This window comes from Hipposideros armiger, unplaced genomic scaffold (genome assembly GCF_001890085.2).
Source record: "Hipposideros armiger isolate ML-2016 unplaced genomic scaffold, ASM189008v1 scaffold_486, whole genome shotgun sequence".
Lineage (NCBI taxonomy): Eukaryota > Metazoa > Chordata > Mammalia > Chiroptera > Hipposideridae > Hipposideros > Hipposideros armiger.
In genome coordinates this window covers 951,536-974,902 of record NW_017731836.1, presented here as the reverse complement: position 1 = coordinate 974,902, position 23,367 = coordinate 951,536, and the positions used below count along the sequence as shown (strand labels likewise).

The 23,367-nt window shown below is 37.3% G+C and overlaps 1 protein-coding gene across 1 annotated transcript in view; it reads right to left on the bottom strand.

The window, feature by feature from the left end:
* Positions 1-7,684: 7,684 nt before the first annotated feature.
* Positions 7,685-23,367, bottom strand: part of HACL1 (2-hydroxyacyl-CoA lyase 1) — a 33,776-nt gene continuing 18,093 nt past the window's right edge. The window contains exons 10-17 of the mRNA XM_019667149.1: positions 22,034-22,139; positions 20,522-20,605; positions 18,973-19,074; positions 16,879-17,033; positions 16,297-16,455; positions 14,614-14,721; positions 11,188-11,374; positions 7,685-7,893 (exon numbers count right to left, since the gene is read on the bottom strand). Of these exons, the coding sequence (XP_019522694.1) occupies positions 7,861-7,893; positions 11,188-11,374; positions 14,614-14,721; positions 16,297-16,455; positions 16,879-17,033; positions 18,973-19,074; positions 20,522-20,605; positions 22,034-22,139 (934 nt within the window). The 3' untranslated portion in view covers positions 7,685-7,860. The remainder of the gene's footprint in view (positions 7,894-11,187; positions 11,375-14,613; positions 14,722-16,296; positions 16,456-16,878; positions 17,034-18,972; positions 19,075-20,521; positions 20,606-22,033; positions 22,140-23,367) is intronic.

Sequence of the window (23,367 nt, the reverse complement as noted above, 5' to 3'; positions counted from 1 at the left end):
TGTTCCCTTCAAACTTTGAAACTGGAGAGCCTGGGGCTTCTAGATGTGTCTTTCTTTGCTCCCTAATTGGAGGGGTAACCATACAACCTGAATGCACCATGGGTTCACTGGCCAGCTAGCCCCTCTCCTGGAAGAAGAGGCCTTGGAGGGGAGGGGAGGTCCAAGAAAATCCAGTGAAAACCAGAGGTGCAGGCAGTTCTGCCTGTCACATCTGAACCCATGGTGTACTTTTATCTGTACCTTATGTGTGGGAGGACTTCATAGGATCTTCAATTTCCTTTATCCACATTACTTCATTATTCAATTAGCAGCAGCAAATGTAACCAGAAAACACCAGATGACCCAAACTTCATCTGTATACACTTCACGCTATACAGCAGTCAGCCGAATGAGTTTTATCAAAGTTTCTCAGTCATAGTTCCTATCTAGAATGTAAGTGGCTTCCTACGTTAATACGTTCATATGACATTCTATCCTAAATCGCTCTCAACTTGCATTTATTTTAGTCATGTGCCGCTTCTTCACTGGAATGCACTGCTTCCCCACTGCAGAGTTAAGTGTCTTGAAAACAGTAAAGACTCAGAAATATTTTAGGATTTACTGTTATTTTCATTTCCTTGCAGTGTTCAAAAGTCCTATTATTTCCTTGTAATAGATTTAAGACTTTTTCCCTAAGGGAAATATACTCACTTCACAGAAGCTGAGCTACTTCACAGGTGTGTGTGTGAAATAACCACAGAAAATATCCAGAGCTATTTCCAACCACCATGGATTCTCATTCAATATTATTTAGTGAGACCCCCTCTATAAGGAGGTAAAAACACACAGCCCTATTTTCCAGGAAATGACTAATCTACTTGCAGAAATAAGACCTACTTACTTGAAAAGCGAAACCACACTGCTAAACAGGACTAAGTCCAGCCAATGTTTGCCCCTTCTCTAAGTTCACATCTTCGTAAAACACAGTGTAATTTTTTGAGCGCCTTCTATGTGCCGGGCATTAGGGTAGGAGCTTCTGGATGGCTTTCTGAATCCCCAAACCACCCCATGAAGTATGAAAGATTTTATAAAGAATATTAGTAGAGAAGTTAACTCTAAGAAGTCATTTCCCACCCTGAATTCTAGTTTTCCTAAATTAATAAAACAGACGTAACCTGTCAAAGTCCAGTTTTTATGAGGCACTTGAGTATTTAACATCTAGGCTCACATAAGAGTGTTTATTATTAAACTAGGGCGTGCAAAATGTTTTATCAAAATAAGTTTTGACTATCAACCAATAGAATCATTTTAGAGTGGCTTATTTAATATCTTATCCTTCTAAAGAAAATTCTATAAGACTAATTTCAAGATCACTTTTACAAAATAAGTAATAATCAATAGACTGCCATCAAAGTGCTACTGGACTAATTTGGTCCTTATGCTCAGACTGATCTCTGCTGGACAGCCCATTAGCCTGACACCATTTTTTTTCTTCTCTTGAGATAGTATGGCTAGGAGAGCATTTTTCCCAAATTAGTTCAATGCACAAATACTCCTCAATACCTCCATACTACCTTCCAGCAAAGTCTTGCATTGCCCTTGGCTGCCAGAGGCATACGTCCATGGCAGGGTAGGACACTGATGAGGTTACATGAACTACCCACTCTCAAGCTCCTTTTGATATTCTCTGTGCTGTTATGCAGCCTTGGTTCTCTGGTGTATAGCTTAGAAATACATACGAGTACCTGCTGACTGGGCCCGATTTCAGGGGCTTGTCCAGTGAAAGTATCTCCTGGATGCAGATCTCAAAGCTGGAATCCACCACTTTGTGAAAGTCACTTATGCCCCTAACTAGCCCATGGAGACAAATCTAATGTGTACAGTGCAAACTGAACTTTTATATAAAGTCTTATGTTCAAATTCATATAATACTGCAGAAAAATAAGCATGACCCTGAAAATAATACTTTTCCATTTCTAATATTCTTTTAAACTAGAGGCATAACTTGGAGATAGATGTTGCAGGTTCAGGTCCAGACCACTGCAATAAAGCAAATACCATAATAAAAGGGAGTCACATGAATTTTTTGGTTTCCCAGTGCATATAAAAGTTATGTTTACACTATAACGTAGTGTATTAAATGTGCAATAGCATTATGTCTAAAAAACAATGTACGTACCTTAATTTAAAAATACTTTATTGCTAAAAAATGCTAACCATCATCTGAGCCTTCAGTGAGTCATAATCTTTTTGCAGATGGTGGATCTTAAAGTGGATTATCTATGAAGCACAATAAAATGGAGCATGCCTGCAATGTCTGTTTCTGATAATAAAAATCACAAAATTACTTTTATTTCAAAATTTTGTAAAAGAAGGACATAAATAAATAAATAAATAAATAAATAAATAAATACCCTATAATCCCATCACCAAATTATTTAAAAATTTTGGTTTATTCTGTGTCCATCTTTTTCCTCTGTGTCTATTGTGTGCACGAGTACAGGTGTATACCCTGACCTGGACCCATCCGTTTTGTAGCTTCCCTTTTTCATGTAATATTATATTGTGATTATTTCTCCATTAACAAATATTCTTTAACACAATTTTTATTTACGATGTCGACAGATCATAATGCATGTAAGCAATGTATTATTAAACACTGGGGTTGTCCCTCAATAAAACTATGCTGAATGGCCTTATATATAAATATTTGACCAAATATTTTATTATTTCTTTAGGATATATTCTCTAGATAGGCTTCCTGGGTCAAAGGTATAGGGTATGAACATTTTTAAGATTCCAAAACAAGCACTGCTAGAATTACTCTACAGAAATATTGTACCAGTTTCAACTTCCACCACAGCACAGCAGTGCCCATTTCACCTCACCCGCACCCATACTGAGAATTATCATTTCAAAAGGGCTTTGTCAAGTGGATAGGCAAAAATAAGGCTTTTCAGCCTGACATATTAATATTTTTTCACAATAATCATACTTTTATTGACTATATTTTTTGCTACACATTCATGCCCTCTGGCCATTTTTGTACTAGTGCATTAATATTTTCTTATTTATAAGTTCATTATATAGAGATTATGCTAAGTGAAATAAGTCAGAGAAAGACAAATACCATGTGATCTCACTTATATGTGGAATCTAAAGAACAGAATAAATGAACAAACAAAACAGAAATAGACAGAGATATGGGGGGAAAAAAACTGACGGTTGCTAGATGGGAGGGAGGTGGGGACGGGGAAGAAGGGGAAGGGATTAGAAAGTACAAATTAGTGGCCATAATATAGTCATGGGGATATGAAAAACAGTATGGGGAATATAATCAATAATGTTGTAAAGACTATGTGGGGTGCCACATGAGCACTGGATTTGCCAGGGATATCACTTCATGAGCTGCGTAGATGCCTGACCACTGCACTGCACACCTGAAGCTGAAGTTGAATAATAATGTCAACTATAATTAAATATATATACAGTCACAGGATGTGGAGTACAGCATAGGGAATATAGTCAATGATATAGTAACAGCTATATATGATGTTAGAGGGGTAGTAGATTGGGGGGGTTATCACTTTGTGAAACGAGTAAATGTCTAACTATTACATTGCTTTGTACACCTGAAACTAATAAAAAAAATTCTTTTAGAGTTCATCATATATTAAGGCTGTTGACTCAATGTGGTACACATAAACTAAGGTTGTTAATCCAAATATACCCTTGAAATTATTAGTTTGGGTGCGATATGACTTCTCCTTCAGCTCAATAAGTTCTTTCCAGAAAAATAAAACAAAACAAAACCCCAAGTCAGAAAGTATAGCACAAGCCACATTAAATACTGGGGAGCCAAGGTATGAAGTGGTCAACAAATAAACTATGAGGTAGAACTAGCCTACATACTCGAACTTACTGAACGTTCCTCTACATTAAGAAATTCTTGGAACTTTTTTCTTCAGATGTTTTTAAAAGATATCTGACTTTAAGAATGCATTTTTAAAAAGAATACTGATGTTGGGCCGGCCGAGTGGCGCAATGGTTAAGAACTGGCTTGGGATGCCAGAGGGCCCCGGTTCAGATCCCACATATGCGGGCCAGTGACGCTGCCCTCCACAGCTAAGATGGTGAACAACAGCTCAACCTGGAGCTGGGCTGCCTTGAGTCGCTGGCGACGGTGTAGGCTGCAGCCCCCCGTGGCAGTGGGTTGCCATGGGCTACCAAGGAGCAGGGGGGTGATCCTAAGAAATGGGTGAACAAGGGACAGTGTGTAGCCAGCAGCTGCAGTGAGTGGCCGTCCAGAAGCCCGCAACTGATCTGCCTCGCCCGGGAAGAGCGCAATGATGGTGCCAACTTGGGCCAGTGAAGCAATGTCCTCCACAACTAGACTGAAGACAAAAGGACAGCAACTTGTCTGTTCCCCTTCCCCCAATTCCCCAGTGCTATTCCCATCACCCAATTCCCCAATAAAAATCTTTAAAAAAAAAAAAAAGGTTCAACTCTAGCATTTTCTGTGATGGCCTTTACTCACTGAATAAAAATATTGCCATGAAGGCATGAGATAAGTTGCAGTAATAATTACTCTCAATGTATATGTAGCCTTTGGGGTTGAGGAGAGAACCTATTTTGAATTCTAGATATTTCTAAGTGTCTAAGTAAGCTTAAAGTCTATAATTCAAGCACAGGTCTAATGAGCTTTTAAATCTGTGCAGTCATTGAAATTATAAATCATGTATCACAGGGATGGCCAGAAGAAAAAAATAAAGCATAATTAATATCACCTAACTAGGGAAAAAAAAACTTCAGCTGATTTACAATGGTATAAATTGAGCTAAATTTCCAGAAAAGACCCATTCAGGTGAATTAGACAATAAACGTATCCTTTCATATTACTTTGTAATAGAGGGAATCCATGGGTTTATGATGCACAAACTTTCAGACTATGTTTTTAATGTGCTAAGGGCGAATCTTTGGGCCCTTCTGATGTGGAAGCGAGAGCCACCTAGGGTGACACAACCCCAGTTCCATTCAACTGGCCTAATGTTTTTTACAAGGAACCCTTACACATGTGTATGAGTATGGGGACTAGGGAGTAGGAAGACTGTTAAAAAAGATAACATTGATTATAATGCAAGGAACTTTAAGAGTTCAGAGGGCTATGGAGAGTCACAGAGAGAAGCGAGTGCTTTAGGTTGAGATAAGGAGAAAGAGTTGGATATGACAGACGTAGACCTACACAGGCGTACACAAATAAGATTTCTAAAGGTAGAGATGGAAGGCAAGGTTATCACAGAGAAAAGAAACAGCTTTAAAAGAGTGCAAAGATAGGAAACAGAAATATGTGACTCATGTTCAGGAAATGGTGAAGAGTCTAGTTTGGTTGGAGGCTAGACCTGTTGGACAGATAGGGACAGTTAAATAGAAACAATAGAAAGATGTCATATTGCAGAGTCCTTGAATTCCTGGCTGAGAAGTTTGTAGATAATTCTGAGGCAAGAGGGCATAATTAAAGATGTTTAAGTAGTAGTCTGAGAGTCCTGCAGCAGATGAATTAGAGGAGAGAGGTAGGACAGCAGTAAGTAGCCATTATCCTAGTCAAGAAAAAAACACAATGAAAAAATGAGTCCTGAACTGGAGCTCTAACCATGGAATTATAGAAGCAAGAGTCATTTTCCAGGTAGAAACTATAAAATGTACCAACGGATAAATATAATGATTGAGGAAGAAAGACCTCTTAAAAATGACTCAGGTTCTGATCCTAGTATATTAGGGAAATGATGATATAATTAATAGCAATAGGAAAGTACAAAAAAGAAACCAAATGATTTGGGGAAAAGAAAGTGGTTGTTGAACATGGTGAATTTCAGATTGGAAATCATGTAGGCATTTGAAAATAAAGAATAGAGTCCAAGGCTCATCTGTTTGTTGTCTTTGGATATTCTTTTTAATACCTTAAACTTCCAGGTGGGGAAAAAGATAAAAATGAGTTTCTTATCTAACGCAAAAATAGATTGGCTTTATCATTGTGTTTCTTCCAAAAAGATGAATATTTGACATTATTATCCTATATTTCTGCATAGGGCTTAAAATGAAGACAATCTTTTTTCTTTGCTGAATTGCTATCTGGACTTAAAGATTATAGAGAGAAAAGAAAAAATGGGAAAAAATAAACTTGTAAGAGGACATGGTGATATAATTGCTCTATGTGTCTACTGTTCCATGAATTTATGTAGGCCATTCCCCTTTTCTCAAGTGAAGATGTGTCTCATGGCATGATTTAGTTAAATTATAAATAGGCTATTTAGATGCATCTATCTAAGAATAATACCCACAAGCTACTTACCTAATGAATCTTCGGGCTTTTAGCTTAGTTTGAAATGGACTGGGGAAATAATGCACCTACTCTGCTGACCAAAGAGAAAGGAGATTTTTTTAAACTATCCGGGATTAGAAAGGAAACATGTCATTTAAAAAGTGGAAAACCACCTACTTTTTCTGCTAATTTTGCTAGTATACCAGCATTCAACTGAAGGGGTTATTAAAGCTGTCTATTCACATGTTTACATTTTATTTCATGAAGTTTATTTCATAGTACTGAAAATATTCAACATGGTGATGAATGAATTAACATGTACATACAAAACCCTTAGAAAAGTGCCTGGCACATAGGTGGGTGCTATTTAAGTACTGCTATCACCATCATTATCANGCCAGTGAAGCAATGTCCTCCACAACTAGACTGAAGAACAAAAAAACGACAGCAACTTGTCTGTTCCCCTTCCCCCAATTCCCCAGTGCTGTTCCCACACCCCCAATTCCCCAATAAAAAAAAATCTTAAAAAAAAAAAAAGAATACTGATGTTAAATCAGTGGTTAGGCAGTTACAATGCTATTATTTAATAAAACCTTCTCTTTTTTCATTTGTAAATTGTTATTTCTGTGGTTGAATATTGGTAACTTTTTTCTGTTTTTAATCAATTACTTTACTATATTGCGGGAGACCAGCTCCCGCAGGTCCAGGGGTTCCTTCAGGTGGAGGCGGCGTCTGTGAGGAAACAACACGCGGACACACAGGAGCGCTTTCAAGAATTAATGTCTCACTTTATTTTTACAGCCTGTCCTTTTTATACTGGGCAGGTAACTATTTACGTCATTGAGCTGTTTTTCCCAAAGTTGTTTTTCCAAGTCTAAACCTTTACCCATTAGGAAATTGTTTTCTACATAGTTTCAACGTTCCTTCCTTCCCGGGGTCTATTTTCCTTAGAAGTTTTTCTCCGAATATTACTTCCTCACGATGTTTCTATTACAGCCGGATCTGTTCTTCACGAATGACTAACTTATCCTAACTATGTTTCAATTTCTTCAGCTAATTGCCAGAGCTGAATTCCTGCCTTGGCACTTAAAGGATGTTTACTACTTAGCAACTGTTTCAAACACTACTGGCTAAACAGGATCTTAAGAATTATAAGGTGCATAACTAGTGTATCACTAAGACTCTATTAAGAAACTAACAGTAAAACAGAATTATCATATGTCCAAAACTCACTTATTTAAAGTAAATAAAACAATCAATATAAGAAGGGGTGTCAGATCATTATCCTACTGGGGCATCCAAAGGGAATTTAAATTTTCCAAAACATAAAGCAGTATCTGTTTCTCAGCCAGAGCTTCAGGATTTGTCACAATATCAGTGTGATAGGCCATGTCAGACACTGAGGTGCAGCCGGCTCCCAACACTATATAATGTCATTTAGAAATGTTTTTTAGTTTTCTTTGCATAACAATTTTAACATTATAGGTATTTTGCTGGGGAAAATAAAATTCCATCTTACAGGAAAGAGAAAACTCCTCAAGACAACTTATTGGCATCTGTATTTACATATTAGAGCGGGTCAGCCAGTGAAAATCCTAGGAAAAAAAAAAGACAACATTCAGTTGAAAGAAATAATTGTCTTAAACTATATCCTCACTGTTTTGCTTGGTCTAAAATCTAAACATCCCATTATAACCACATTTTACCACAAGTGGTAAATCAAGTTTGTCTTTGATCTAGTGCTTTTCTCAAAAAGTGATTTAAAAATCACTATGGATTTTTAGCTCTGTCCTACAAAATAGCCTAAAATGACTTTCTGGGTCCTCTCCCATTAAAAGTCTGAAAGAAACAGAAGTACGAGTACACTCCAAAGAAGAGAGAAGATGAAGGAGTCCAGGAGGGCCGAGCTCCCAGGTCTAACAAGAATCTGGGAGGGAGACTAATACCAACATACACGTATGGCTCGGGCACAGATGACTGCAGAGATTAGGACCTCCCTGTATTACAGCAGGAATCAATGGCAAATAGTGGATGGACACACAGACAATCAATGAAAATTAACAGCTTAGAAACTAGTATGTGTGGAATTCTACTGCAATGATAAACAAATGTCAAAGAGATAAATGTAAGAAATGTAAGAATAATCCTCATGGAATTATAAAAGAAGAGATAACAACTGTTTCTCCAGCAATAAACCCCAAAATTCAGCGAACTTGGAGAATAGATCATTAGAAGCAGATCATTAGAAGGGTGAATTCATTAGCAGAGGGGACAATTCATTAGGGTTTTTCTGTGACTAACACAGGTCTCAAGGCTATTTTGTGTGTGTGTGTTCTGAATACAGCAGTCCTCCCTTATCCACGAGGGATATGTTCCAAGACCCTCCGTGGATGCCTGAAACCATGGATCGTACCAAACCCTATGTATACTCTGTTTTTCCTATATATACATACCTATGATAAATTTAATTTAGAAATTAGGCACAGTAAGAGATTAACAGTAACTAATAAAACAGAATAACAATATACTGTAATAAAAGTTATGTGACTGGCTTTGGGGGCATTATTAAATAAAATAAGGGTTACCTGGATACAAGCACTGTGATACTGCAACAGCCAATCTGATAACCAAATCGGCTACTAAGTGACTAACAGGCAGGTTGCCTATACAGTGTTTATATGCTGGACAAATGGAAGATTTACATCCCATGCAGGACGTAGAGAGACGGCACAAGATTTCATCACGCTACTCAAATGCTGCACAATTTAAAACTTGTAAATTGTTTATTTCCCAAACTTTCCATTTAATATTTTCAGACCGCAGTTGACCGTGGGTAACTGAAACCACGGAAAGCAAAACTGTGGATAAGGGTGGACTACTGTACTAACTTTGGGCTTTGTTCTTCTTTTTCTAGTTCCTTGAGGTATAAAATAAGGTTATTTGAAATTTTTCTTGTTTTCTGAGACAGGCATTTAGTGCCATGAGCTTCCCTCTTAGAACTCCCTTTTCTGCATCCCATAAGCTTTGGTACATTGTGTTTCCGTTTTCATTTGTCTCAAGATATTTTTTATTTCTTCTTTGACATTTTGGTTGTTTGGTAGCACATTGTTTAATCTCCACATATTTGTGAATGTTCTTCTTGTAATTGTAGTTTCATACTATTATGGTTGCAAAAGATGTTTGGTGTGATTTCAATCTTCTTAAATTTCTGAAGACTTGTTTTGTGACCTAAAATGATCTATCCTGGAGAATGTTCCATGTGCATTTGGGAAGAGTGTGTATTTTGTTGCTTTTGGATGAAATGTTCTGTATGTATCTATTAAGTCCATCTGGTCTAACATGTCATTTAAGGCTGATGTTTCCTTACTGATTTTCTTTCTGGATGATCCATCCGTTGACGTAAGGTGCGTTAGGGTTCCCTATTATTATTGTATTGCTATCTATTGTATTTCTCCCTTTAGGCTTGTTAATATTTGTTCCACATATTTAGGTGTTCCTGTGTTGATTGCATAAATATTTAGAAATGTTATATCCTATTGTTGGACTGACTGCGTTATCATTATGTAACGCCCCTCTTTATCTTTATTACAGTCTTTGTTTTAAAGTCTATTTTAAAGTCTATAAAATTTACTCCAGCTTTCTTTTGGTTTCCATTTGTATGGAATATCTTTTTTCCATCTCTTCAATTTCAGTCTGTGTGTGTACGTATATGTGAAGTGAGTCTTTTACAGGCAGCAAATATATGTGTCTTGATTTTTTATCCAATCAGTCACTCTATATCTTTTGATCGTAGAATTTAATGCACTTATATTTAAAGTAATTATTGATAGGTATGTACTTTTTGCTACTTTGTTAATTGTTTTCTGGCTGTTTTATATTGCTAATCTGTTCATCTTGCAAAAGTCTCTGATATCTGTTTTTACAGAAACAATTTCAGAATTCTATATATTTTACAGTTTCCAAATTAGTTAATTTACATTTCATTGATGGTCCAGGTGTCCATTTGCCCACTTGTTCAAAAAAGATCTCACAGCAGATATATGTATAAAAAACCAAGACAAAAGTTACTTGAAAAAATTATCTGCTCTGAAAACAATGGATGATACACAATGTGTAAGCATGAATGACAGGTATATGAGAGGGCAAGTGGCAGAACCAGGATCACAGTACAAAACTAAGTATGAAAAGCAACTTAATCTGGAATGGAAGAGGATCATGCTATACACTTTGTCATTTATTTTTCTGCTATAATCTACACTGTAGTTTTGCTTTAGAGGCCAAAGTTAAGTAATTTTGAATGTAACTGCACAAATTGCCCTATCATAGTCTCATCTCCCACTGTGCTTCCTTCACTGTCTTCTAGCCACTTTAGCCTTCTTTCAGTTCCTTAGACTTGCCATCCTCCCTGCTGCCACAGAGCCTTTGCATACCTCTCCCCCCATCTCTTTGCTGAGTCTGTCCCTACTTTTCCTTTGAATCTCAGTTTAGGCATTATTTCCCCTGAGAAGCCTTCCCTGTGACCCCAGTATAAATCAGATTCCTCTGTTGTATGTTCGTTCAGAACTGGATTCCTTTCCTTCAGCGCAATGGCTTCACTCTGTTGTAATGCATTCAGCTGTGAGGTGACTGGACTGTCCCCCTCCCTGACTGTACTGTTAGCTCCATGAGGTGAGGCTGGGCCTGGCTTTGCTCACCATGCTATTCTTAGCACCTGACACAGTATACCTAACACATATCTCAACAAATATTCAATGAACAAACAAATGAAAGTGCCAAACTCAGAAATGGTTTCAAAAGAACTCTGCATTACAGGGTGTTCTATTTGGTAAATACTTTTGGGGGTGGGAGTAAAGATGCATTTCTGCTTTCTGCTTAGCAATCATATTTACCTGGACCTTCCGCGTGGCCTGTGGCTCAATCATGATGTTGATAAGAGAGGGTTTAGTTGTGTCTGCCAAGCTTTGCCTCAGCGATTCTTGGAGTTCTTTGGGTGTTTGTACAAAATACCCTTTGCCCCCAAATGCAATCATAACCTGCTCATAATGTGAGTTTGGGAGAAGACACATTGGAGGAGACCTGAAAAAGAAGGTCACAAGTAAATAGAAAACATCATTCTCTGACATAGTTTGTAGAAAAATTTAGGCTAAATTGAAAGGCACACTTTTATATCCAACACTTAAACTGCGACGCCAGTACTCAAAACTGTCCATGAATTTTTTTATTGTCTATACAGCAAAGTCCAATATAACTTTTTGTGACGATGGAAAAGTTCTACATCTGTGCTATCCAACAGAATAGCCACTAGTAACCTGTTGCTGTGAACACTTGAAATGTGACTAGTTAAAATAAGGAACTGAATTGTTTGTTTTGCTGTTGTTTTTCTAAATTTTTTATTAATGTGTAGTTGGCAATATAATAGTATGTTAATTTCAGGTGTACAACATAGTGATTTAACATTTATATACCTCATGATGTGATCACGACATGTGTATTAACTATGTATCATTATGCCAAGTTATTACAATATTACTGACCATATTCCCTGTGCTGTACAATACATCTCAGTGGCTATAAATAATAGATATACTATGTCATATAATATTTATTGTAAAATAAATATTTTATAACTGGAAGTTTATACCTTTTATTCACCCTTTTCACCCATCTCCCTACCCCCGTCTCCTCTGGAAACCATCAGTTTTGCTCTCTGTATTTACGAGTCTGTTTTGTTTTGTTTTGTTTGTTCATTTGTTTTGTATTTTTAGATTCCATATATAAGTGAAATCATACGGTATTTGTCTTTCTCAGTCTAACTTATTTCACTTAGCTTAGTATTCTCTAGGGCCATGCTATTACAAAAGGCAAGATTTCATTCCTTTTTAGTGTGGAGTAATAATTGTATTGGGTTGTCGAAAAAGTCATGATGCATTTTTGCAATTAAAAACATAGATAAAATATGTCATGACTTTTCCGACAACCCAATATATATGTGCCACATTTTTTTTATCCATTCATTTATCAATAGGACACCTAGGTTATTCTATATCTTGGCTATTGTGAATAATGCTGCAGTGAACACAAAGGTGCACATACCTTTTCAAATAACTGTTTTAGTTTTCTTCAGGTAAATACCAAGAAGTGGAATTGCTGGTCATAAAGGAGTTCTATATTTATTTTTTTGAGGAACCTCCATACTGTTTTCCATAGTGGCTGCACTAATTTACAATCCCACCAACAGCGCAGGAGGGTTCCCTTTTCTCCACATCCTCGCCAACACTTGTTATTATTTGTTTTGTTGATGACAGCCATTCTGACAAGTATGAGGTAACATCTCATTGCAGTTTTGATTTGCATTTCTCAGATTATTAGTGATGTTGAACAGTTTTCTCATGTGTCTGTTGCCATCTGTAAGTTCTATTTGGAGAAATGTCTATTCAGGTCCACTGCCCATTTTTTTTTTTTTTTAAGATTTTTATTGTGGAATTGGGGGATGGGAACAGCGCTGGGGAATCGGAGGAAGGGGAACAGACAAGTTGCTGTCCTTTTGTTCTTCAGTCTAGTTGTGGAGGACGTTGCTTCACTGGTCTAAGTTGGCACCATCATTGCACTCTTCCCGGGCGAGGCAGATCAGTCGCCGGCTTCTGGACGGCCGTTCACAGTGGCTGCTGGCTGCTCACGCTGGCTGCTGGCTACACACGGTAGCCCATGGCAACCCACCTGCCATAGCCGGTGACTCAAGGCAGCCCAGCTCCAGGTTGAGCGGTTGTTCAGCATCTTAGCTGTAGAGGGCAGTGTCACTGGCCCTCATGTGGGATCCAAACCGGGGCCCTGCTGCTCAGAGCTGGCATCCCAAGCCAACTCTTAACCAACACGCCACTCGGCCGGCTCTCCATTGCCCATTTTTTAATTGGATTGTTTTATTTATGTTGAGTTATATGATTTCCTTATATATTGTGGACATTAACCCTTTATCAGATATATCATTTGCAAATATCTCCTCCCATTCAACAGGTTGTCTTTTCATTTTGTTGATGGTTTCCTTTGCTGTGCAGAAGTTTTTAGTTTGGTGTAGTCCCATTTGATTATTTTTACTTTTGTTGCCACTGCCTGAGGTGACATATCCAAAAACATACTGCTAAGACCAAAGTCAAAGCACTTACTGCCCATATTTTCTTTTAGGAGTTTTATGGTTTCAGGTCTTACATTTAAGTCGTGAATTCATTTTGGGTTTATATTTGTATATGGTGTAAGGAAGTGGTCAGTTTCATTTTTTTGCCTGTATCTGTCCAGTTTTCCCAATACCACTTACCGAGGAGACTGCTGTTTCCCCATTGTATATTCTTGCCTCCTTTGTTGTAGATGAACTCACCTGTATTAGGGAGAGTTTATTTCTGGGCTGTCTGGAACTTATTTTTAATTTAATTTAAATAGCTACATTTGGCTAGTGGCTACTACCCTAAACAGTGCAGGCTCACCTTCAACTACTATGAATCCAAAAGAAAAAGAGGGAAAAAAAGGAATGGTTACCGCAAAACAGCAAATAACAACAAAACAGCAAATGAAGTCAGTGAGGCATAAGCAAACATACCCACACCCTGCTCCACCCCCAGGCTGACTCACACACCCATGTCTCTCACACCCCACAGCCAGCCACAATATAGTCTCAGGTTAGCTCTTCCATCAGGTGATCAAGATTTAGCTAAGTGGTTAAAGAAAGGAAGACCTCTGGATATAAACACCTATGTTCCTACATGGGGTACTAGGAAGAGTAGAACTAGGAACATATTCCCATAATCTCTTTCACTAACAAGGCTTAGACATCAAACTCATTTGTCTGCGTTTTCAGTGGCTCCCAGGTCATAAGCTATTTATTGAATTGCCCAATCATGGATGGTTGTGCAAAGAGGAACCACACAGACAAGGTTCCAGCCCTTTAGAGGGACTGACAACATACACAAGCAATACTCACACCACGGCAGCACATTCCAATACAGCAGACTTTGTTTTTAAAGGGTAGAATTAATATTTTATACTCATTTATTAATATAATCAGATCGCAGTTGAGTACAGTCTTTATACTTAATCTTTCCTTTTTGTAAATGAACAAAATTACAAGTTTTAAGGAGCGTATGGCTGGTTGTTTTTAGAAAACATGATTAGATTAATTCACTGATGGTGGATTCAAGTTTTTCCTTATTATTAGCTCCAGACAATTTCACCCACCTTTTGTCCATTTAAAAAAAACTGGAAAGTTGGCAAAAGAGAGATTAAAATAGATGCGAGGAAGTAAATATGCATTGTTCTGAGTTACTTACGTTGCAGTAGCATCTCCAAATTTTAACATCTCCTTCCAAGCAGCTGAATCGAAACCTTGGTAAATTCCATTATTATTCACCACCAAAAGCACAATTGGCAAATTGTACCTAAAGTCGACAGCAAAATAAAAAGGAAATCATTCTTCATTCTAAAGCAATTTCTTTGCTTTGGGCTGAAATTTTAACTTAAAAATGGACAGTTCTCCATAAACTTTTTTTGTAACATTAGGGTAAGACTAAAACTTAAGCATTTGTTATCCTAATAAAAGAATATCAATAATTAACAGAAACATCATGGAGCAGTAGAAAGAATACAAGATTAGGGGTTAGTAGGCCTGGTTCTACCACTGTGCAGCTACAAACCTTGGGCAACTCACTAAGCTTTTCTGAACATTGCTTTGCATAGATCCAGGTGTTAGTAAGAATGACACCTTCCATACTTACTATCATCTGAAGCACCACTTCCAGGCGGTGCCTAGGAGTATACTGTTTGGAATGTATCTTTCTATTTACTGAATGCCTCATAGACAGTTGGCATTTGCTAGATGATGTGGGAGGTACACAAGTGACTAGCATACACTCTCCCCGCTCTCAAACCATTTCACCCATAATTAGAAAACCATTACATGGTGTAATAATTAGAGAAAAAGAGAATAACAATGTGCTAAACAGTATGGTAAATAAAACAAAAAAGGCTGATTAAACTTTACTAATGACTGAAAAAAGAACGTGGGCTTTATTTTCTACAAACATAACTTCTGAGATCTGGAGTAAAAACAAAACTAAGCTGCATACTGTTATGTAACAGGATTGGGTTAACGACTTGCTCTCCATGATCAAAGGGAACGGCTTTACTTCACTCTCTAGAAGGCTGACTTCCCCACAAATGACGTTTTAGGTGTATATTACTTAGTTGCCAATACAGCCACTCTAACATGCACATACTTTCCCTCTGATCTGGAAAATGTTATACACCAAAGCTATGAGAGCCCCAAAACATGATTTGCAAAAACCCTAATAAGAAGAGCCCTGGCTAAGGACAGAATGCTTTTCCTAGTTTAAATAATTGGAGAGAAAAAAAAATCCCCATACTTCCATAGTAGGAGCTGCAACTTAAGAGTTTTTCCATGAATCCGCGCAACTAGAAACATAATCCAAATAGCTCACTTCCCTGAGCAGTCACCTTGCGCTTTACCTTCATCATCTCATTTCCTCATAATCATCTCCTAAGGTAAGAACTATTACTACTCCTATCCCAAGTCTAGAGAAGACTGAGGCTTGGTTAAGTGGCTTAACCCAAGTCACTTGGCTCTGATGTGGTCAAGTCAGTGTTTAAATTCAGGCCATCTGACCCTGAGGCCGTGCTCTTCATCACCAAGCTCTGCAGTCTCCCTTCAAAAAACAAGCTTTTCTCTGACAATTTTTTTTTAAGTGACCTCAAAACCACGTGCCATAATTTTGCAGGTTTTTGGCACGCAGTAAAGATGTCATGTACACACTGTCCTGGATGAGAAAGACCCTGGTGTTATTTATACCAGTATTCTCAGGACACAGCACAGTGCTGTGCACAGATACCTGGCACATGATTAACACTTGCTAAGTATTTGTTAGGGAAGTGGGTCATGTGGAGGATATTTTTGTGTTTTGGAGAAAGAAATGTTCTGATTCAGAATGCTGTTTTACCTGCAGATGGTTTCCACTTCCATGCCAGAAAACCCAAAGGCACTGTCTCCTTCCACACAGATGACGCGCTTTCCTGGGTTTCTATCTTTAGCCACTATAGCAGCTGCAATGGCAAATCCCAAACCAACTCCCATTGTTCCAAAAGTACCAGCATCAAGCCTATTGGGGAATGAAGCTAAAATGAAACCCTCTGGGGCATGTCACAAATGGCAGGATTGGCACAAATTTAGACATATTCACATGGTTCGTGGGAAAATAAAGAACAGTAAAAACATTTTCTTTAGTATAAAGTTTTAGACTATGAGGAACTAATTTGTCAAAGATAAGCAGAATGAGAAGAAAAAGTCACTTGTGATTGCTTGGAAGATTGATTATATCCTTAGAACACTGAGTACACATATTATCGCATGGTTTTGAGGACCTATCAAGCATAAAAACTATAGAACCTCACTTACTCGTAAGAATACTTCTATGAACTATGTGCTTATACAATGAACATGTGTAATTCTCACATGTTTTATTAATCTGCATTATTGTAGTTTCAGATTTAACACATTATAATTTCTTTTTCGGACGCCTTACCGGTGACGAGGAAGGTAGTTTTGCATCACAGTGCGTCCAATATCCATAGTATTTGCTCCTTCACTGACCACAATACAGTCTTTGGGTAGTTGTTCTTGAACATGGTAGAATACTGTGTAATAATTCATAGGCAAGGATTTTTGGGAAGCTAATTCCTAAATATTAGAGGGAAATATAATCAAATTAAATTGAGATATAATGAAAATAAACAATGTCAATAAGCTTACTATCAAGCTCATTTGGGAGCAGGTAACAACTACAAACAATGAGGTACCCAAATGGCCACCAATGGCCACTCTGAGAAGCTAATTGATCTATGAACAATCCTGGGGGACATGCTATGAAAAATGGGTCCCACTGCCTAGTCTGGGACACAATCAAATAAGCCAGGGCATATCCCTCTTCCTGGAGAGGCACATTAACATGTTAAAGACTCAGAAGTCCCATAGTAAAGATAGCTGGAAACACTGAATTAAACAAAACTAATCAGTCCTACTTCAGCACTTTTAGGGAAACACTGCCTTAGAAAAGTAAAAATTTATTTTAGAATATTTTCATCTGAAATATGGCCTTAAGTTTAAATAAAAATGAAGTCAGGAGTTCAGAAAATCTGGTTCTTCTCCACATGCACTGAGAGCTAAGGGGATATGCTTTACCCACTATTCTAAAGAGTTTCTGAGCTGAGAGAAGCTACATGGGGCTTCACAGTCCCGTCAGGCCCCAGCACTGCCTCTTCACCTGTGCTACTATGGTCCACTGGAGATTATACCCAAGACGGATGAGGGACCCTCCTATGCTCCTACACCAGAGGAGAGGCAACTTCCTTCCATCTTAAACTAAGGTAATTCCTAGAGATAAGAAGGAATTAATCATATGATTAAGGAAATAGAAGTGAGACTAGCTCGCTAGGACAAACAGTTACTGATTAAAATTCCAATGAAAGATAGAATCATGTATAATCAATTCTGCTTGTTTTAAAAATGAGAATTTATTCCAAGATGACTGATATACGTATTAGAGAACAATATGAGCATAACTCAAGATTTCGTATTTGCTCATGCATGATTCTTTCAATGAGAAAAACTACAGGAACACAGTAAACTACACCCAGCTGAACCAAGATGCATAGAAATAAACAGTGAAAAAAAACGAGAATGACCATTCTCACAGAGAGAAAACACTATATACAAAGATTATAAACAGAAAATGCCAAATCCTGCAGAAGTGGCTCATTTTAGTGCTAGTAGTGGATGATTTGGTGGTTTCACACATTACTATAATTTCCAAAGCCTTCAGCTATCAGGCAAAGCCACAGTGCAGATGAAGAAATCACAAAAAATTTTCCAGTAAAAACAAATTGAATTAAGAAAGCCATACATGTTCTCACAAAAAATAAATAAAAATAAATGTGAAATAGATAGGGGAATCCTTTCACAATGTATATTAAATCATCATAATGTACCTTTAAATATATTACAATTTTATATGTTGATCATACCTCAGTAAAGCTGAAATTTAGAAAAGAAAAAGCTATAAATTAAAATTGAAATTTTAATGAAATACCTATCTATTAAAAATGCATGCCCTGAAGAACTTATATCTTAAAGGTAGAAAAACATGCCCCAACATGCCCCAGGATTTAAGCCTCCAAAAGACCTTAATTGTAATTTGGTGTCAAGGTCAAACTGAGGACAGTAAGCCACACCCATCCACATGGGCTCTTATAACTTTCTGTCCAATGTTACATCACCCTCCTTCCACCACAGTAACTCACAAGCTGTAACCCTTCCAATGCTCACTACCACAAGAAACTTCAGGTCTTTTCCAAGGTAAAGTGTGTGTGAGTGTGTGTGAGTGTGTGTGTGTGTGTGTGTGTGTGTGTGTGTATTTGCCACCATTTTTATTAGGTTCCTATCTTAATGTTCCACAAAGTTGTTGAGAGCTGTGCCCCTAAACCGTTTTCCCATGAGCCCAGTGGCTTTTACTGTATGATTTTGCATAGCATGGTGATTTTTAGGAATGCATATGCCATGCTATGACAGAACTGTACCATGAATATGAAGCATTCTTGAATTTCAGTGGGTCCAGTATTACCTTGGATGCAGCTTCATTGCTCTTCATTTTCTCTCTCAGAGTTTTCCACCACTTGCTCTCTAGAGGATACTGCCACGGTGTTTTATCAAATTGTTCTAAAAGCTAAAAAAAGCACAAACTTTTTCTTTCTTTCTTGAAAATAAACTGAAATCATATTAACATAAAAATCTTTTTTTTTTTTTAAGATTTTTTTGGGGAATTGGGGGAGGGGAACAGCGTTGGAGAATTGGGGAAGGGGAACAGACAAGTAGATAGATTGCTGTTTTGTTCTTCAGTCTAGTTGTGGAGGACGTTGCTTCACTGGCCCATGTTGGTATGATCATTGCGCTCTTCCTGGGTGAGGCTATCAGTCGCTGGTCATTGGTTGGCCGCTCACGTGGCTCATGGCAGCTCTGGCCCACTGCCAGCCGCTCACGCGGGCTGCCAGCCACTCACATAGCTCATAGCAGCCCACTGCAGCCTATGCTGTCGCTGGCAACTCACAGCAGCCCAGCTCCAGGCTGAGTTGTTGTTCATCATCTTAGCTGTAGAGGGCACAGCGTCACTGGCCCTCAATGTGGGATCCGAACTGCGGCCCTGCTGCTCAGAGCTGGCACTCCCAAGCGAGCTCTTAACCAGCTGAGCCACTTGGCCGGCCCCATAAAAATATTTTCTTAAAGGCAATACTGTTGTTATATTATATTGCCCTTCACATCACTCATACTCTGTTTTTCTTGTAGGCAGCAAACAATGGATAGAAGATAAATAGGTAACAGGGAAAGGTTTGCTTGGGTCAGTGTGGAGTTCTGCCAGAATCTGGAATAACCATAGGCAGAGCAAAGTGCTACTTACCCCCCACCTCATTGGCTGGGGCTCTTAAGCCCTCATCCGTCTTTGACACTAGAAGGAAAATCACCCCCTCCATAAAACCCTTATAGGAAGGCCAACAGCCCCAAATACCTAGGGATTCCTATGGTACAGGCCAAATGTTCCAGTGTTTTAATTTGTGACTGGGGACTGTATCCTAATACTGTATAATCATAACAATAGCAATTTATATCCAAAATCACGTGATAAATGTGACTATATTTTATCTCCTATCACAACGAAATGTATAAATTATGTACAAGGTATACGAATCTAAACAAGTCACTGATTACAGTTTTGAAGAGTAAAAAAAATCTCTTTAATGCCTGAAGAAATACTAAGTTAGACTTTTTCCAATACATAAAGCCACTTCTTGGCTGTGAATTCAGTGCCTTTGGAAACTGTATTATAATTTTTCACACAGCTGAATCCTACTTAATAAATCACTGTTTGCCTATTGAATGCCTTTAAATTTTCAATCACCTTCCAAAAATGCTTAACTTACTCACATAAAAATGATCTATACACAAAAGGTTGGATTTACCAAGTTCCAAAGCTATATTTAAGAATAGCTTTCCATCATAAATTGTTTAAAATAGATATTATAAGACCTGTCACCAAGTGAACCAAGACTGAAACATTTTAAAGAACTATTCTCTAAAGACCAATACACATAAATTAAAACCCAGGCAAAAGCTCTTACCTGTTTAGTCACAGCATTGATGTCTCCTAGCAAAGTCACAGCAGGTCTTACATTATTCCCCAATTCTTCTGCACAGATATCAACCTAAAGAGAGACAAGACTGAAGAGCAAGCCGTATTTATTCTTAAATTCTTTAAGATGTCGATTAAAGCTAAATAAATGAACTATGTATATATAACATATGATAAAGGTTTGATATTCAAGAAATTCCTTAAAAAAAGTAAAAATCCATGGAACTATATGAATAGCATAGCGAGTATAGAAACCTCATCATCTTCCCTTATTTTAAAATCCACTCTGTAGAATATTGGTATTGTTCCTTTATACCCACAGGGGTGCATCTGACTTGAGCAATTATAGTTTTGAATCTGATCAATAGTAAGGTTCTATTTAATTACATTGGAATTCCTATTTAGAGAAGGAGCTCTCAAATTTGAGCATAAATTAATCATCTGGCAGGCTTGCTGAACTGTATAGATTGCAAAAGTCCACCTCAGAGTTTCTGATCTCAGTAGGTCTGGGGAAGGGCCCCAAAATGTGCATTTCTAACAGGTTTCCCAGGTGGTGCTTGATGCTGCTGGTCCAGGAACCACATTTTGAAAACACTCCTAGGGTATGGCATGATTACTTCCCACGTATTCAGAAGCTCCATTCTAGATGGTCATGGGCAAGTGAACATACACTCTGTTAGGAGGAGTAATTCAGCCACCCCAAAGGGGATGCACTTTATTTTGTAACCAAGAGGGGCAATCAAAGAAGTGGCAGCATCTTCCAGGTACAAGCCAGGTATTCCTTGTTTGTGGTTTCAGTTCTCAATGGTCCCAGGGGAAAGGGACTATTAGAAGTTGACTCCTTAAGTAAAAGGTAAATAAGGAGAAGGTAGCAATTGTAGCTGGGTGATGAAATACCATACACAATCTGCAGGTCAAACAGGTTTGCACGCCACTCTGGAGGCAGCGCTTTCCACACTGATAAGGAAACTGGCTTATAAAGAGGGTCATTACAAGTCAAGAGTCATCAAAAGGAGGTCAGAGTGTATTCCAAACACTCTGTTTAATAACATAGGTAAAAGCAACATTGTTTATAGAGATTTCCAAACAAAGGGTGTTGGCAAGTTTTGGCATCTAAGAGAACAACTCAATCCCAAACAAAGTGGAATATTTTGTTCTACCATCCTACTTAATTAAACCTCTTTTGTCTACCTTTAAATATACCTGAACTATGAAGAAGAGGCAATTATGCTTTTCAAACTATTTAAAACTTGATTTTAAAAGATTTTCTGATTAGAAGATTTTCTGATTAGAAGTGGCACGTTATATATGCTTCATAGGCTTGAAAAGGCAGCTTACTTTGATACCTGTAATTATGTTAGACAACTTATAAAATTCTATTCTTGTAAAAAGAGAAATGTTTTTTTATAAAAGCCAAGAAGAAAGCAGAGCTGGTAATGGCTGATAGGGAGAACAATCAACTACACATAGCTCTGATTTTAAATCTCTCTTCTCTGAGTACCTGGATAAACTTCACATCCGGCTGGAATCTTGGAGGCAGTCCAAAATGCAAAATCCAATTTAATCTGGCACCAAATAGCACGATTACATCAGCAAACTGCAAAGCCCTATTACAAAGAAAAATCTGATATAACACAAAAAGTGTATCTGTATTTCTTATTTGAATTATTCTAAAATTAATTTCTGAAGAATTTGGAAAAGTCCAAATAATTTGGAACTTCATTATATTAGTTCAGAATCAGCTTCTATGGTAAATTTGACCTTTCAAACTAAAATAACTTATGATGCCATTCTATTTAGTAATATAAAAAATGAAATACATAGAAAAATATTACCATAGGACTACATTTATACTCTATTCATTACTTTTCGAGCATAAGAAAATTAATACAATTTCACTGTAGGTAATCTGTGAAAAGCAGAAAAAGTACAGAGGACACCAAAAGCACCCAATAATACTATCAACTTATAAACTTATTAATATCCTGACATGTTTTCATCTAGTCTTTTTTTCTATGCAAGTATATTTTTGCATAGTTGAGCTTATATAATACTGTCTCATGCACTTTTGCTTATCATAAATGTTTTCCATTGTCATTAAGTTCTTCCTAAATACAATTAAAGGATACATATTTTGCTGAACACCTATATTAAGTTTATTTAACTTTTTGTCAATTGCTGGATAGTTTCTTTGCTATTAATAGTACTAGATTACACATCTTTACGCTTGAATCTCAATACATGCTTCATATTGATTCCTAGAAGCAGGTATTTTTAAGAGGATTGATTCACATTCATGAATTGCTTTAAAAAAATATTACACCAAGTATATTTCTTATAGTTTTCTTTTATACATCTTAGTATTTTTGTCAGTATAACTTCTAATTTTTTAATGATTTTTATTTTGGCATCCACACTGATATTAACATAACATAGCTACCCTTACTTTTTTGTTGACCTCATACATCTTTATTTTTAAGCTGTATCTTTTTGCTTTAGATGTGACTCTTATAATGTGTATAACTGTCATTATTAGTGACTCAATCTAAATGCCTTTTTCCTGGAGAATTTATTATCGTAATTGCTGTGGGTTGCTCTGTTTTTTACTTCTCACTTTTCTGATTCTTGGCCGTTTCCCTTTTTTTCTGTCTTTTGCCAGAGAGACCTGATTTTTTTGTTGTTGTTTTTAGTTTTTTGTTTTTGTCTTCTTCAGTGGTGTATCCTATTTTTCACAGAAATTCAGTTATCATTTCAAGTATAAACCCAAAAAATTTATCATCATACATTGTATTGGTCCTGTGGGTCCCAATTTAACAAACAGATAAAAATTACAAG